Source organism: Anarhichas minor, unplaced genomic scaffold (assembly GCF_050575085.1).
Source record: "Anarhichas minor isolate MPS153535 unplaced genomic scaffold, ASM5057508v1 ptg000136l, whole genome shotgun sequence".
NCBI classification, from domain to species: Eukaryota; Metazoa; Chordata; class Actinopteri; order Perciformes; family Anarhichadidae; genus Anarhichas; species Anarhichas minor.
Window position 1 is genome coordinate 2,322,407 of NW_027466582.1, and position 16,185 is coordinate 2,338,591.

General features: G+C 41.1%; 1 protein-coding gene across 1 annotated transcript; it reads left to right on the plus strand.

Annotated features, from left to right (window-relative positions):
• The first annotated feature begins 1,626 nt into the window (after nt 1-1,626).
• opn8a (opsin 8, group member a) lies at nt 1,627-12,421 on the plus strand. The gene is made up of 4 exons (XM_076083991.1): nt 1,627-1,699; nt 7,838-8,131; nt 8,647-8,972; nt 12,029-12,421. Exons 1-4 carry the CDS (start codon nt 1,627-1,629, stop codon nt 12,419-12,421), a joined length of 1,086 nt encoding a protein of 361 aa, XP_075940106.1.
• Nucleotides 12,422-16,185: the final 3,764 nt, after the last annotated feature.

The following is a 16,185-nucleotide window of genomic DNA, read 5'->3' on the forward strand; positions in this document are numbered from 1 at the left end:
AGATGCTGATGACGAGAGGCTGCTCTCTGCCCTCAAACTGGGGAGACAGGGTTCAACGTTTATCTTTTTATTTCACTTGCCCGGTCAGGCCAGTGGGTCAGAAATCTATTTGCCCCTATACAAATTAGATTATTTATTAGTCGCGAGATGGCTCTACCTCCATCATCAGCTCCGGGAAAAACTGATGTGTTTAATTATTCATGTACCTCTTACCACAGGTGAGTTGCTAGATTCACTTTACTTGTAAGGCATTTCAAATTTTAGTATCACAAAATAAGAGAGAACTACAAAAATTGTTTGATCCAAGCAAGCTATTAAACGTGTGAACTACCACTGCACCGATCAAAAATGCTCTTGACCACAGACAATACAGCTGTAAGCATTTACTTGTATGCTTGTCATTTTGGTCTACAGACCAGTAAGCGACCTTCAAGTAGAACTGCAGCACATGACGATATGGAACAATATGAAGACGTGTACAGAGCAGTTGACACTTAACCATGAACAGCATTTTTTTAATACCTCGCAGAGACACTCTCTTTTCACTGCCCTTTTCACACACAAAGAGGTGTAAAGATGTCGCGGATAAATGTGGAGAAGGTGGAAGATAAAGACGCTGCAGGCTACATTAACCAGGGTCAAGAGTTCAGTTATCCCTGGAGTCAAGACAAGACTTTCAAACTTCCTCAAAACACACAGCGAAGTAACAATATGCTGTTTGTATGCAGCTTTCTAACTTTGATGCTCCTGCTTCTAAATTCAGAAGTTGTAAATTCAATATGATGCATTTACAGCCGAGTGCTTGGAGGATAAGAAACATCTATATGAATCTCATTGTAATCCATTCCCCCACACACACATGCCAATACACACACTATATTCGTGGACAGACAATGGCCTGGTTTGCGCCATAAATCCCCCTGAGTAAGATATTAATCCCATTTGATCTTATCTTCAATTCAATCAAAGGCATAATAGACAATAAAGCTTCTGTCCTTCATTTTTTTTTATAATTAAGGTTTCAAAATATGTCATGACTATAGCCTGATGTAATTTTCGATTCATTAATCAATGTAAGGGATAAAAGGATGTGCAGTGTCTTTTGATGAATCACTTTTTCCACACCCAGCCAGAGATAACATCATATTGCGTAATTAGCTTTGGCTTTTATAGATGCAGCCTAGGTGTCCGTGTGTCTGTGTGTGTGTGTGTGTGTGTGTGTGTGTGTGTGTGTGTGTGTGTGTGTGTGTAAATGTGTGTTCGTCTAAGTGGAGTGGTTTTTTGAGGGTTGAGCATAATCTGGCTTGACGCAAATGTTAATAATCAAAACCTGCATCAGCACTGTGTGCGTGCGTGTCATTGTGCCTTGTGTATGTAGCTGCGTGGAGGGGGGTCTGTCAATCTACACCGTACGCTAAATTCACCGTGGTTAATATTTGTTTAGGTGTCAGATGCTGCATCACACTGACAAAATATAAGTGCTGACAGGAGAGACAGGGAACGATATGCTCAGTCTTTCAAAAATCCAGTTCAAATACAATTGGGGCTAGACTCGAGCACCTGTTGTCGGTGTTTTTCCTGCTGGGAGTACTTTGTGCGTCTGCTTTGACCACTGACTGGACAGACATGGATGATAAATACAAGTCCAAACTGTCACCTGCGGTTGATTTTTGGGCAGGGATGTATCTGGTGACAATTGGTAAGTACGTTGCTTACTTATTCTATTTCAATATGTCAACTTGTCTGTAAGATTAATACTTTCAGCTTGCGTAGATCTATTTTAGGATTCTGAAAAAGTGATACTCTTTCATGTGGCTGCGGGCAGGAAGCTTAAACACAGAAATGACTAATGAGAAATTAGCTGTTTAAATTCTAGGTTTGCTTGCCCTCTTCGCTGCAGGTCAAGAGACACATCGAGATGCATGATGTCATTGTCAAAGTCCCTTCCCCTCAGTCTTATGAGCTCCCCATTTTGTGTACGCAATATCATTAGTTTGATTTACTTCAGCAGAATGAACATAGAGTAAACTGATGTGGGTACATGTGCACAAATATCCTTTGAAGCATCCCGGTTATGTTTTGTGCCTGTAAACACCTGACTTCAGAAACCTGGATGAGCCCTGATCCTGGTTTTGAGAAACCTGAATATGCTAGCTGAAGTCCTCCGATAGAAACCAGGACACCGTGGCGTGTGGACACCTTATCCACGTTTCTGATCACTGATTGCTGAGGAATCAACCCACACAGAAACAACACAAATAATCGAAATCCAGAATACTGTTATGACCAGGTTTCTCATGCTCCATGTAAATGCCATATCCCGAATATAATCAACGCCAGGGTTCTAATGTGCATGTAATTGTACTCAGTGAAAAATGTGTTACTGTTCTTCTACAAATTGACTGATACTGACAGGTTAGACACTATCCGCTAGCTCTCTGTGCCCGAACACAGAAGTGTGTGTCTGTGTGTGCGTGTGTGCAAATGTATACCTGCAAGGGAAGTTCGGTCACTTCACTTCCTCTCCTGATAGCTTTGCATTCAATGAACGATGACTTCACACGCCTGCAACTGGTAAGCCGTGTTACCATGTCAATTGGTGTTGTTGTCAAGACCAAAATAGGTCATCCAGCTCCCAGCTGGAGCATCAGTCCACAGGCGATTTTTGGGGAGATCTGGAGTAAGATAAGGATCATCTATCACTGAAGATATTCACGTTCAGCAGCTGCATTTATCTAAAACTGTCCTTGAAGTTGAGATAACTTCACCAAATAATCTAAAACCTGCAGAAACCAATATTCACCATGTTAACATTGAAACTCATGTCATACTGTGTAAAGCTCACTGTGCCAAAATCACAGCTCTATGGAACGTCTTGCAGCAAATGACTGGAATATGAAAACAACCGTAGATGAATAATATCAGGGCTTGAATTGGACCAGGACTCAACCAACAGAGTGCTGGCAACTAAAATATGTCCCTTACCTGGGATCTGTACTACTTATTACTACCTCCTGCTAAACCCAGTTACAACATGCAAATGTCTGTCAAAGGGGGAAAATCATGTGAAAGAAATTCCATCAAATGATAAAAGATCATGTATGTTTTCTTTCTTTCTTTTCATGTTTATTTTATTTTATTTTATTTTTTTCTTACTGTTATGTCGTATATTTTGTTCTTATTATAAATGCTTCTATTGTTTCTGTTTTTAACATGTAAAGTGTCTTTGAGTGCCTTTTAAAGCGCTATATAAATAAAATGTATTATTATTATTATTATTATTATCTTCAATTGAGCTGCTGTGACTGTTAGCTTCACTTGCCACCAGCAGTGCACACCACACTGCAGAATACAAACGTTACAATCACTGCAGGTGGTCAACATTTAATTTCATGCAGCCTAGTCATACTAAGTCCTCTCATGTAGGATTAAGAGCTGTGGCTTGAAGATTGAAGCTATGCCGTTTATTTTTTGGTTCAAACTCAAACACCGATACACAGGCAGTTCTAAATATCACAATAAATATACAGGTATTTTTCTAAACCAACTATACTGTCAAATGACAAAAACTGAATAAAAATGACTGCAATGCTCACGAAATATGAACTGTCTTCTGTCTAAATATGCAGTATTATCTCATTGCACCGTGGTAGCGTTACTCTCAGTCAACATACAAAAACCCAACGCTACACCTCAGCAACAATTAACCAGCGTTAGCGTCCTTTAGCCGACTCTGGTAATAATTAAAACAATATTCAATTAGAAAGGTAAGAAGCTAACGTTTAGGTTAATAGGAAGTGCGGCTATCATTCGGGAAAAGCTAGCCAATTACACTACCTTATTAAACTACTTCACGATACAGAAACATGCTGGAAGTTAAATGGTGCCCTTAGTAAGTGTAAGCATTGACCCAACTCACTAATAAACAAGACCTTAATGACAGGGACTACCTGAACAAGTATTTCAAACAGATGTTTGCACTAATTGAAGGAAGCTGCGTTCCCAAATATAGCTCAAAGGCTGTGTGCTCCCCCTACTGGAGACATGTTGTAATAAAACATAAAAAAAATGTGGCTTTTCTTAGAGAGTCATTTAGAGTTACATTCATTGAGTGGTCAGAGAGAAGACTCCACATGAGTGCTAATGTAGCTCCCTAATCTGCTGGATGCCCTTTTTCACCAAACACTTAAGCCATCTGACCGCCTTTTGTGATCTTTTTTACCCCCCATTGTGCCTCCCAAAAAAAATCAATTAATGCAACTTTAAGGGTTGACTCAGGAAGCACACTGAGTCAAAATCCAATAAAAGGGATTTGCTTTGAAGTGCCTTGCAGTTTTAGTCTTTAAATCCTGCAAAATCATGTCTGATCCTTCAAATTGGTTTCGGCCACTTGTGAATAAACACGGGACGATATTGTTGATGGCAGGCTGTCGAACATTTTTGCTGATACTGAGGCAACGGTGTGCATATTTAATTTCACAGTCAGCATTTGTTCAACACAGACTACCAGCGAAAATCCCCATTTCAGAGCCACCAGAAAGGGACCAGTTCTAAATTCAAGCTTTTTTATTATTCCATCATTCTGTTCACTACCTTATAATCCTTCTGGTGTGAAACAAGTAGAACAGGGCTTTCAACCAGACGGCCGATGTTCGACACCACTTAGTGTTTTTATGGTGGTTTTCTAAACTGTTCTTGACAGTTTTCTTGAACCTAATTTCGTGGTTTTGTTGCCTAAACCTAACACTGTACGTAGTTATTTTAAGGCCAACAATGATGTTTTCCCTCAACCTTAACTGAGTGGTTTTGTTACCATAACCTAATTTTCTTTTTTAACGTAATCTTGTCCCAAAAAAGGGCCAAGGGACAAGAAAAAAATAAAGAAAAAACAAACATTTTGCATCCCTGTACACGAAACCAGTAGATTGCATTTTTGTGACTGTTTCACAAACTGCCGTGCGACCGTGTTGCTACAGTACAGTAAATGAGTTGATCCCAAGCCAGAGGCACATATGCAACAACAGCTGCTGTTTGTGATTGCTGTTCATTCCTGATGAATTGGTCCTGAAACACAACCACAAGAGCCTCTCGCTAGTCCCTGTCGGCACGACTTGCCACATCACCCGGCAGAAGGGTTGAAGCCAAGTAAGGGATCGATTGTTTGCATACGGAGACTAAATCAGTCACACGCTGGAGAGTTAGTCCGCTAAGCCTTCAAGTGAAGAGGCATGGAAGCAATCTGCAACACACACTCAACAATCCACTGGAGGTTTTCCATCATGGTGCATTTGGTTTCCACTGAATTCATCATCATATATTACATGTTTCCTTCATCTTAGTTGTTTGTCAAATTAAACATCTCAAAATGAACAACATGTAAATATGGAAATGTTCCCAGTGAAGAAGAGTGACTGATTCGATTGGGATTTTTCTGTTTAGTTTCATGTTGCATAAGCACAGTGCTTTAGTTTGTCAGCCTTACCGAAGGGTTGACCTCGTTAACCACAGAGATTTAGGATGTTGGGCCACATTCATTATATTTTTACAAAACCCCGCAGGCATCGAGGGACAAACTAACCACCTAGAGGAGACCTCACCACTTGTTAATGTGAGAATAAAGCTATTTATTTAATAGATGTTTTGGAGTTCCCTGCACGAGACCGTCTGAGCCGGCCCCAGTTAGCAGCACCGTGTCACAGATGGCGGTTACCTCCTGCGAGATGAGCACCACAGAAAGTGAATTTGAACCAGGACACTCGCACAGTGATTGGACGGATGAGAGATAAAAGCATGAACGAGTAATGATGATGCATACACATCAGCAAGTGTCCTTTCACACAGCATTGTGTTGACTCAATCTTCCAGACTTTTTAAGGTAAATGCCAGAGAGAAAAATATCTCGAGAGATGGTAAAGCATGAACAATAGGTTCATATTAAGCTGCATGCGCCTCGTCCATTCACTGAAAATGTCATTACTTCTTTGGACGTATCCTTGTAGATAAATGCTTCAGTGATCAGATCTCAGTCGGGTTGTTGCTGTGGCTCACAGATAAGACATTCAGTTGTTTGGTATTCTCCTTGAGAAAAACAGCATTCCAATGTACAATCTGTGAACGGCTTAAATATCCAAACATGAGAAAGATTATCAACTCTTGAGATAAAAACATGGAGCTGCATTCTTGAATTTTGTATTCAGCAGGCACAAGCAACATTTCCAATACTCTTCACTTCGGGCAGTTACTATATAGGTCTGCAGCTCAAAGCACTTATTCATGTACACAATTGTCACAAATCTGCTAATAGAAAGCATCGACGTCTTGTTTTAGTCAAAATGATCATAAAGTTTATGAATAAGGTACGAATGCAGAGCACTCGTGTCAAGGTTGCTCTGGGAGAGAAAAATCCATTCGGACTACTTTGGGGACAAAAACCTGACATGCTTTTTTCACAGATTAAAAGGACTGTTTAAATAACGAACACATGTCAGAACAATATTGCATTTTGTCAATCAAATCCCCATAAGCTCACTTAAGAGAGAGAAATTATGTATCGGAGGTTGAACTCCAAACACATCAAGCAATCTCACTAATGGAGAAGGCATGGTCATATCAGCAGTCCTTTTGTAATTAATAGTCAATTCTATTTTTAGAATTGCATGCAATGTAAAAAAAGAAAAATGTCATATTGAATAATTGTTTTTTACAATTATTGGTTACCTGCTTTAAAAATTGTAGATACGGTTCACGGTAAATTTGCGGAACCCAGCAATCTACCGTCTTCACCTTTCTTTCTATCAACAAATCTATGCTGCACTTATGGTCACATATGAATGAAACATGCACAACATGTGGTAGACGTGTGAACATTTCTACCTGTTTAGCTGAATTAAGGCAGTTTTATTTTACACATATTTATTGTGTTCTGTTTTCTCTATGAGATGTATATTTTGGGTTATGCACTTATTGTCTTTTTTGTAGAGAAATAAATGATACCAGTCTCATATATGTATGGTAAATGTGAAGCCACAGCATTTAAACGCTTTAAAGAGACAAGATGTAGTGTGTTTATTCGTGAGTTTTAGAGCTGCTTTATTATTCGCAACATGTGTTACTATTCCTTCATTTGTGTTGTTATAGAATGAGAATGAATACAATATTCAAGTGCAGGGATCCCGATAAGTGCTTGGCGAGATTCGAGGACGCTATATACAACAGCCTGTTTTCATACATGAAAAGAAAACTATTGTTGGTTGATACATACAGTGTGGTAGGTGTACAATGGGAAGGCTGAGGCGTGGACCCACCAGGGCAAAACTGAAAATAATTTATGATCACTGGCGGCAGGTTTATTCACAAACAGTCGGCCTCCAAGCACTACAGCGACTGAGGAGGTCAAGGGGAATAGCAACGATTGTTCAGTGTACTGGAAGTGTATTGGAAGGGGGGGGGGGGGGCTCAGTGCAACAATGCTTCAAAGAATCACATCCTAGAACACACAACACTTTAAAGCTCAGATTTAAAGAGTTACAGCATGAAGATCTGTTTTTTCCTGATCTGTTGTTTGTGAAAAGAGAGGAGGGCAGCGTCAGAATTTTACATCAAGTCTGCTTATTTTTTTAAGAATCACTTTGAATCACTGTTGTCCCCAGCACACACTGTCACTGGACAAAACATGTGTGATCATATTTTATTTGATATTTGATATGTTATATTTGATCCCTATAGTCTTAACCTAAATTTGCACTATTTTATATCTTAGATTCTCTTTTTTGAAGAGAGCATGAGATCTAAAATGTTGATGATGCCACTTGTTTCTCCATCCTATTCTTTCCTGCAGCTGTCCTGTCTATCATCGGGAATATGGCAGTCCTGGTCAGCGCAGCTCGTCGCGCCGCCCTGCTCAAAGCTCCCGAGCTGCTGACGGTGAACTTGGCCGTAACGGACATCGGCATGGCCCTCAGCATGTATCCTCTGTCCATTGCTTCAGCTTTCAACCACGCGTGGATTGGAGGCGACAGCTCTTGCCTCTACTACGGCCTGATGGGCATGGTCTTCAGCATAACCAGCATCATGACTCTGGCTGTGATGGGGATGGTCAGGTACCTGGTAACAGGAAGTCCACCAACCACAGGTATAGTGCAATCTCACATGGGATTTAGAGGAGATCAGAGTTTTTAAATGAATACCAGCCGGCATCACAAAACCAATGCAGCTAAGATTGAGCACACAATCTTATCAAAGGCCACAACCGTTTTATCTTAGTCGCCTTGAAGGCTTTCATATTGTCATTAATTATAAACCATTCCAGCGTACTGTACTGACAAGGATTATTGATGAGATCAATCACATAACCAGCCAAAGTAATTTAGCAGTCAGTACCTGATTGATCTTCAGCCATGATTTATTGATCTGCTATCGGTTGACTAACCCCGTGTGTCAAATCTTTGTAAAACTCGCTGAGCAATAAAAAGTAAGATAAAATAAGATAGAGATTTTTTAATCCTGAAGGAAATTCTTGTGCCAGAGTTTCAATAGAGATTACAAGAGAAGAATAGCAGAAAAAAAACAATAGAATAAAAATATAAACATACATCACTGAGGGTTTCATTCTTGTAAGGCAGTTGGTTTTAATTCGTTTGTGCACAGGTATCAAGTTTCAGAGGAAAACCATCAGTATTGTGATCAGTGCGATCTGGCTGTATGCCAGCCTGTGGGCCTTGTTTCCTCTGCTGGGCTGGGGCAACTACGGGCCAGAGCCGTTTGGACTTGCCTGCTCGATAGACTGGAACAGCTATGGGAAGTCCCTGAACCACTCCGCTTTCATCATGACTCTGTCTGTGCTCTGCACATTCCTGCCCTGTCTTGTCATCCTCTTCACCTATTTTGGCATTGCGTGGAAGCTGCACAGGGCCTACCAATCCATCCAGAGCAACGACTTTCAATGCGGCAATGTGGAGAAGAAAATCACTCTTGTAAGTATGAGACAATCAATAACATATTGACCTTCAGTTTGCTTTCCCTGATTGAAACATCATTTGTGAAATGCGGATAATGACTAAAAGGCCTTTGTACTGAACTGTAATTAAAGACAATGGATGTGTGTATTCATATTCATATTCATATTCACTCTTAGCAACAAATAATGTAGCGTTTTTTAAATCAGCACAACCTGCTTTACAGAAGCAAGCAGTAAAAGACATATAATCTATATAATACTGTATATATATACACATACATATATATATACCTATAAGACATTTCTGTAGATCTGTCTGTATAATGTTATTTTGAATATTTATATAAAGCTGAATATTTATAGACATCACATCACACTATGACTAGAGCGATGTTCAGGCTTTATCTGGGCAAAGCAGTATTTGACAGGCGTGCGGATCTACTTGAATAACGTGGACATAAAAGCGATTATTGTGTCAACATTGAGTCGATTGAGTTAATGCACAGTTAATAATCGCCAACACACAACTAAGACGAAAATAAAGTATAGCTTGGCATGTGAAGGCCCCTGGGAACGGCTGCTCAAAGGATGCAGCCAGCTTTATTTTATAATTTCAGGCTGCATCAGCTCAGCTCAACCACACACCACTGAACCACTGGCAGGTTGAACAACCCCTCCACTGCGTTGTGTTAGTCCATCCCTCGATACTTTCTGACTTCCCTACCATGTCTTTAGCACTCTGCCCCAAGCTCATTCAATCCCACTGAGAATTATTCACATTCTTGCCAAGATTTAGATGAGAAGATTGACACCACTCTCGTGCCTCCATGCTAAATATATATAAGCTACATAATATATAGCGTAGGGGCAAACGGCTAGCAAGTGAAGACTCCAGGAAGTCACCGGCTTTTAAGAAACTCCTCCCAAACCGCAAATTGTCATTGTTACTTGTCTGTTCATGTCATTAAACAAACAAGGGCTAATTGTACATTTTAGGTTTTCTTTTTTACTTTGGACCATTTCCCCTGCGTCCATTAACAATAAAATAAGTGAATCAGCACATTTATGTAAATATAAATATATATAAGTTACATCCAGATTTGGCTACATATGTAATATTTGATAGAAAGATAGAGTGTTTGTTTTGGTCTTTTAATGGGATTTTTTTGGCAATAAGGGAAATATAGAATATCACCAGATGTATCCTTTAATTCACTCATGCCTTCCACACCCTTAAAGGTGCAACATTCTGAGCACATCTATGATTGAGGGATTGCCTCCACGCGGCTTTTTACGTAGCGACGACTGAGCTGGCGGCTAGCAGCTAACGGTGCTAACAGTGTGCAGAGGGTGGGCGCTACACCTGTGCGATGACACTATCGGTCAGGACGGCGTTATCAGCTGTAACCGCCATATGAGCACACAGGGCACCTTTGCCAAGTGGTAGAAAGTAGTTTTAGGGTCAGGGATTTCACCTCTAATAAATACACACACAGTGCTGCTAAAAACCTCCCGTTATTTTTGAGGGACATTAGATAAAGAGTAATGCCTCTTGTAAGAATTGCAGAAATACCTATTTTATCACTTCCTTGAAATGGGACTCCACTTCAGCACAAAGTGTTCTGAGGAATGCTGAGTGCCTCATTATATCTGTAAGCTCTAATGATGTGCCTTATCTAAGCATACAGACGGTAGGGCCCCCTTGTGCATTTGCATTTGATGTGTGCATATTCATTAATGTGTCAAAACGCGTGCATTGAATTGATTTTGCTCACGAGTGTCTTTGCAGCAGATTAGAAAATGAAGTCAAAGGTCAGTAGCCTATCTATCTGTTGTTAAACTTGGGTCAGGCTGCATGTTAACGTGACTGCAGCAAAATGAGGAGGCCTTGACAAAGATCCGAGGGGAAAGTGTCTCGCTGATCTGCCAATTGTGCTTGACAGAGCGCACAGGGTCGGCCACTGGTCATCGCTTTCTACACATCTGGGTTCCTGTGAACACAACAGATTTGTTTGTGTTGGAGTGTATGCCCTGCGGATGTGACTATTTACTGCGTGAGTGTGTGTGTGTGTGTGTGTGTGTGTGTGTGTGAGTGTGTGTGTGTGCGTGTGTTTGAATGCATGTCGGTACCTGTAACGTTCACTTTGTTCTCCCACAGAAATGCATTTTTCTTTCACCAAATAGGTTCCAGTTGATTAAAAATATATCCGCGAGAGCTGGATTCAACCGTTTCCATTATGAGACGTCGATACATCTGTCTTGATTCTCTGAAAGTCTGCATCTTCACTTATAGAAACGAAGGCCACTTGAATAAATTAAATGAATGCATTTTATCTACTCGCGAGGCTCTGTCGCTCTTTCTCTCCAAACCACTTTCCATCTATGACGTGTTCCATGAATTTACCGTTGCATCACCCTGCTCAGTATACCGCCTCAAAGTTGTTTAAAGTTGTCATTTTTTCAGTGGATAACAATACATCTTTTAAGCATTTATCTTTTTTCATTTTAAATGACATGTAGTGTCTTATAGTTCAAATGAAACTCTTCTGGTATGTTTCACACAGTACCGTTTTGTATCATATGGAAACACTGAATCGTATACGTGCAGAGGGAGTTATGCTGTCCTGATTATTTGTCGTGCTTGGCATCCATATTCACATGTGAATTACTTATTTGATGAGAAGATGAGAGTATTAATGAGGCAGAATATTCAGAGGAGGAATTTATTATTCTTATATAAACTGCAATGGAAAATCGTGAGGTGGAAATTGCTCTTTGGAGACGACTGCTGGCCCCTTCCTGTTCATCATGAATCATATCCCCTTAATTCCTTACATATAATGACAGAAAGTCAAATCCCTCACGGCCAAACAGATAAGCTGTAGCTCATCTCGCCTGACTTCATCGATTTCACTTACCTGAGAACGATGGCCTGCTGTTTTATCTTGGCCTCATAGCTATGGTAACACAAAGATATCTAATTAGATAGATAGATGTCTTGCTGTTTCCTGTTTCCTCTGGTCTGCTTTACTGAACCTCTCGTGCCCTTTTCATTTGCTCTCCCTGCTCCAGATGGCTGTGATGATCAGTTTAGGTTTCCTTTTAGCTTGGACCCCCTACGTGGCCGTCAGCTTCTGGAGCATGTTTCACTCCCAGGAGCAGAACCACATCGCTCCGTTCGTCACCCTGTTACCGTGCCTCTTCGCCAAGAGCTCCACCGTATACAACCCTTTCATATACTTCATCTTCCAGCGCACCTCCTGGCAGGAGCTCCTCCGCCTCCAGAGACAGATGTTTTGTTTTTCGCATCGGGCCAGTTCACCTGCTGAAGGAGGGAAGCTCAAAGGCGAAATGGTAAAAGGTTCTGATTGCACCGTTTTGGAGAATGGGACTGATGGAACCTGTGTGGGTCGAATGGGAGCTCCAGGCATACAGTCTGTGAGTCAGATGACACCTTTGGACTAATACATGTGATGAAGTCTACATTTTTATTTGGCCGCTTTTCTTAGGCTGTCATTGAAGGATTGGCCTTTTGGAGAATTCCCTTGCCAAGCGCTAGATGAGAGGATCAATACCACTCTCATGTCTGTATCTATAGAGCAAACAGCCGGTTAGCTTAGCTCAGGCGAAAGACTTGAAACAGCAGGCTTGCTCAATCCAAACGTAACAAAAATCCACCTGCTAGCACCCTTGACGCTCACTAATTAGATCATTACAACGTGATCTCATCCCGACTCGTCATATTTTGCATGTTTGAGCAGAAGTCCGTTGTGTCTTGATGCAGAAGGGTTTGCGTGTGGTTAACAATGTTTTGGCAGCAAACCCACTTGTTTAAAAAAAACATCACGATTTGGCCTAAAATAAGTATAAGTTGCATTGTCATGTAAGCTATGGACGTAACGTCATGTGACTGAAGCCGGCGCTCATTCCTGGGCGCCAAATATCGACGCTTTGTCCTGCAGTGGTGTAGCATCACGTGGCAGCGTCTGAAAATGACGCAAATGGGTTTACATACTTTTGTTTATTCTGTACAAAGACCGAAGATCTAATACGACGGTGCGATTTTACAAGTGGTTGTGTGCCGGACTATTTCTTGGACGTGCCATCTGTTTGCCCGTTTTCTGTCTTGGCGCTAAGCTAAGCTAAGCTAAGCGGCTGCTGGCTCCAGCTACATGTTCAATGCACGGACATGAGGGTGGCATCAATCCTCTCGTTGAAATGGGGTGGATGAAATTGATACAAACTCTATCGTTTTTTTAAGTTCAAGATAGAAGGTCGCCACAGGGGGAACAAACATAATGTGGATTTGATTTCCAGAAAGCGGAGCGAGACCTGCATGAGAGATGCTAAAATATAATTATTTGTGAGTGTGCCCTTCCCTTGGCCTCCCATCAGCTATGTGTTCTGTCTTTGATGAACTTTGTGATGAAAGCATCCTCCTCAGTGCTCCTCCGCTGGGTCCTTTCACCCCAGCATGCGTGGTCAATGGGCAGCCTCAGAAAATGTCAGCTTTTAATTACGGTGTGTGATGCGCACACAACAAGGGACCGTTATACAAAACAGTTTTGCGTCTTTTCCGACAGATTATGCTAATTTGAGCTTCAGAAAGAAGAACATCTTGCAGCATTATTTGTTTATTTTATTTCTACACAAAGAGCGTAATTATGGAGCTCAGAGAACGGATGCTTGAGTGGTATATTTATCTTGAGTCATGTAGCAGAATGGAGAGCAAACAAATTGAAATACTAAAAATGCTGTATTATAGAATTAACTGAATGACCTGAAGAAACATGTCATGAAAATGCACTTGTGCTTACTTGTGTCTGTGAGTACATATAAATAAATACTTTCCTTTTGTAGTCTGTTTCCCACAGCTTGTGTCCACTGACTTGGTATTTACTGGTTATGGTGAATTTAAATAGTTGTTTTTGTTTGTATATTTGTTAATATTTTCAGCTCAGTACATACTGAATGCATACTTAATCTAAAGGAGTTTTCTGATTGAAGCAAAAAGGGAAGTGATGTAGACAAACACATAATCTAAAATAAAAATAGGTATTACGCACTTGACCCAAGGTTTATTCGTAACTACTGCAAATAAAAAAGTCGTAAATGAATTACACCAGAGCTGGAAGCAGTGACTTCAAAACACTGCATGCTGTGCTATTATCAGCACGGGGCACCTTCCCATGTGGACAGGCCTCCTTATAACACTCACTCTACGGGGTCTCTTTGTCGTAATATCCGATATCTATGCCATTAAGGAGAGGGCAAAGGTGAAATGGTATATAAGCTACTCTGCCCAGATTTGGGCTTGTAGAGGAAAAAAATCAACAAATAGGAGGCGAGCTTGACCTTTTCCTTGCTGTAAAGGTGGTTAGATAAGGTGAGCATCCGCCACCTTGCCCTGATAGGCAAATTGCACGGTTGCATTCAGAGAGATGTGAAATATGTTGTGTGTGATGCTGCAAAGTTGGCTTGAACAGGACTTCTAGAATTCTCAGGGGCAGGGCTGATACAACTGTGTTCTTCTTGAAAATCATGGTCATCAAATCTCAAACCCTCCTCAACCGTCTGTTATTTCTGACAAAAATGTAAATTGCTCTGCCGTTGACATTAATACAGGACTTAACAATAAGGATTGTGCAAGTAAAATGCCCCTTGGCCTAGTAAATCTAGCAACTCTTAAATTCAGATTCTTCACTTTTGCATACAACACAAGGATCGTCAGCATGTTAAAGCTTCTACCAGGTTCATCATTAGCTGGACAACTAGAGGAGGAATATATTCTTGAGTCCTCATGTGCTAATGATATCTCAAGAGAGGAGGAAGACGAAGAGCCTGGCGCTGAAAACGTGACACCGCATTAACATCCTTCTGAAGCAAGCTGTTTGGTGTGCGGGTCTATTTGAACTCTGCCTTTGGGTGTATTTCACCAACAGAGATATTAAATCATAATCAGATTGTATGTGATAACACTTCATTGTCACTTCATATGATGTCACAAATGGAAGAAAGCATGCTACTCCTTATGAAAGTATTATTATTCTGGGGTCTGAATCAGGTTTTTATTCTAGATAGGACATTTAGATATGATACATTTAGATATGATACGCCAAAGGCATGAAAATGATTAATGTCCCTTATAGTTTACATATAAGATTAGCACGCCCTCACCTTGCATAAAAGCACATAATATCCCTCCTCTAGTTTCATTGTAAGAATTGTACCTTTGTGTGTGTTACAACATCATCCTGGGATTACAATGCCACCATATCTGAAGTACTCTCTTCACAATAAACCTAGTCATTTCATTCATTGGGAGTACAATAATTATTCATGAGAGAAGCTTTAATTTCTTTGAAACAGCAGTCAGGACAGTGGAGGACACTGCATGCTTTGAATAGCGCAGTATGCTTATTAAAATAACCTAGAGGGCGCATTTTCTCTTCTCGGGTCATTGGGCTTCAATGACCCGATTAGAAAGGAGAGGAAGGAGACTGCAACAACGTAAACGATGGAAGTTACAACCTATTCAGAGAACAACAATAACATCCACGCAGGTCTCGAGGATAAACACCTTGTGTCTCTGTGTGTCACAGCTCTGCCCCTTCTCTCCTGTCTTTTTATTTCTCACTCACCTCACTCACCTATCAACTCATTCAGCGCACCTGTCTGCCTCCCTCATCAGCACAACTCTCCTCACCTGCCTCTATCCAGCCACTATATAAACCCCTGCACTCTCAGTCACTCACTGCCAGATCATTGCCATGTCTACCCGCCCGTTTGGCTCGTCCAGTTCCCGGGTTTCCAGTCTGCCTCGCCCTGCCGGATTTTCCCCCTCATTTCTTGTCTTGTGCTTGGACTCCCTGTTGTGTTCTGGTAACGATTCCTATTTTTGTTCAATACTCATTAAAACCTGTTTCTCACTACCTCTGGTCCTGCATTTGAGTCCACCACCACACCCCGTCACACTGTGGACTACAGTGACAGCTCTGCAGGGCCCCTTCAATGCCGCAGGCTTATGTTTAGGCTCCCGGTGTTGCCCGGACAGGCTCTTCAATTAAAGCATTAACATACTGTCGACACCTTCCCCTCCGGCTGTATCATCGTTTTCGTCCGACAAACAACACTCCAATCAACACCTCTCACCTCCAAAATACATGCCATGTACCGTTTAATCTTTCACAGACTTGTCACGCTGTCCCCTTTTCACTCTCACCCAATCC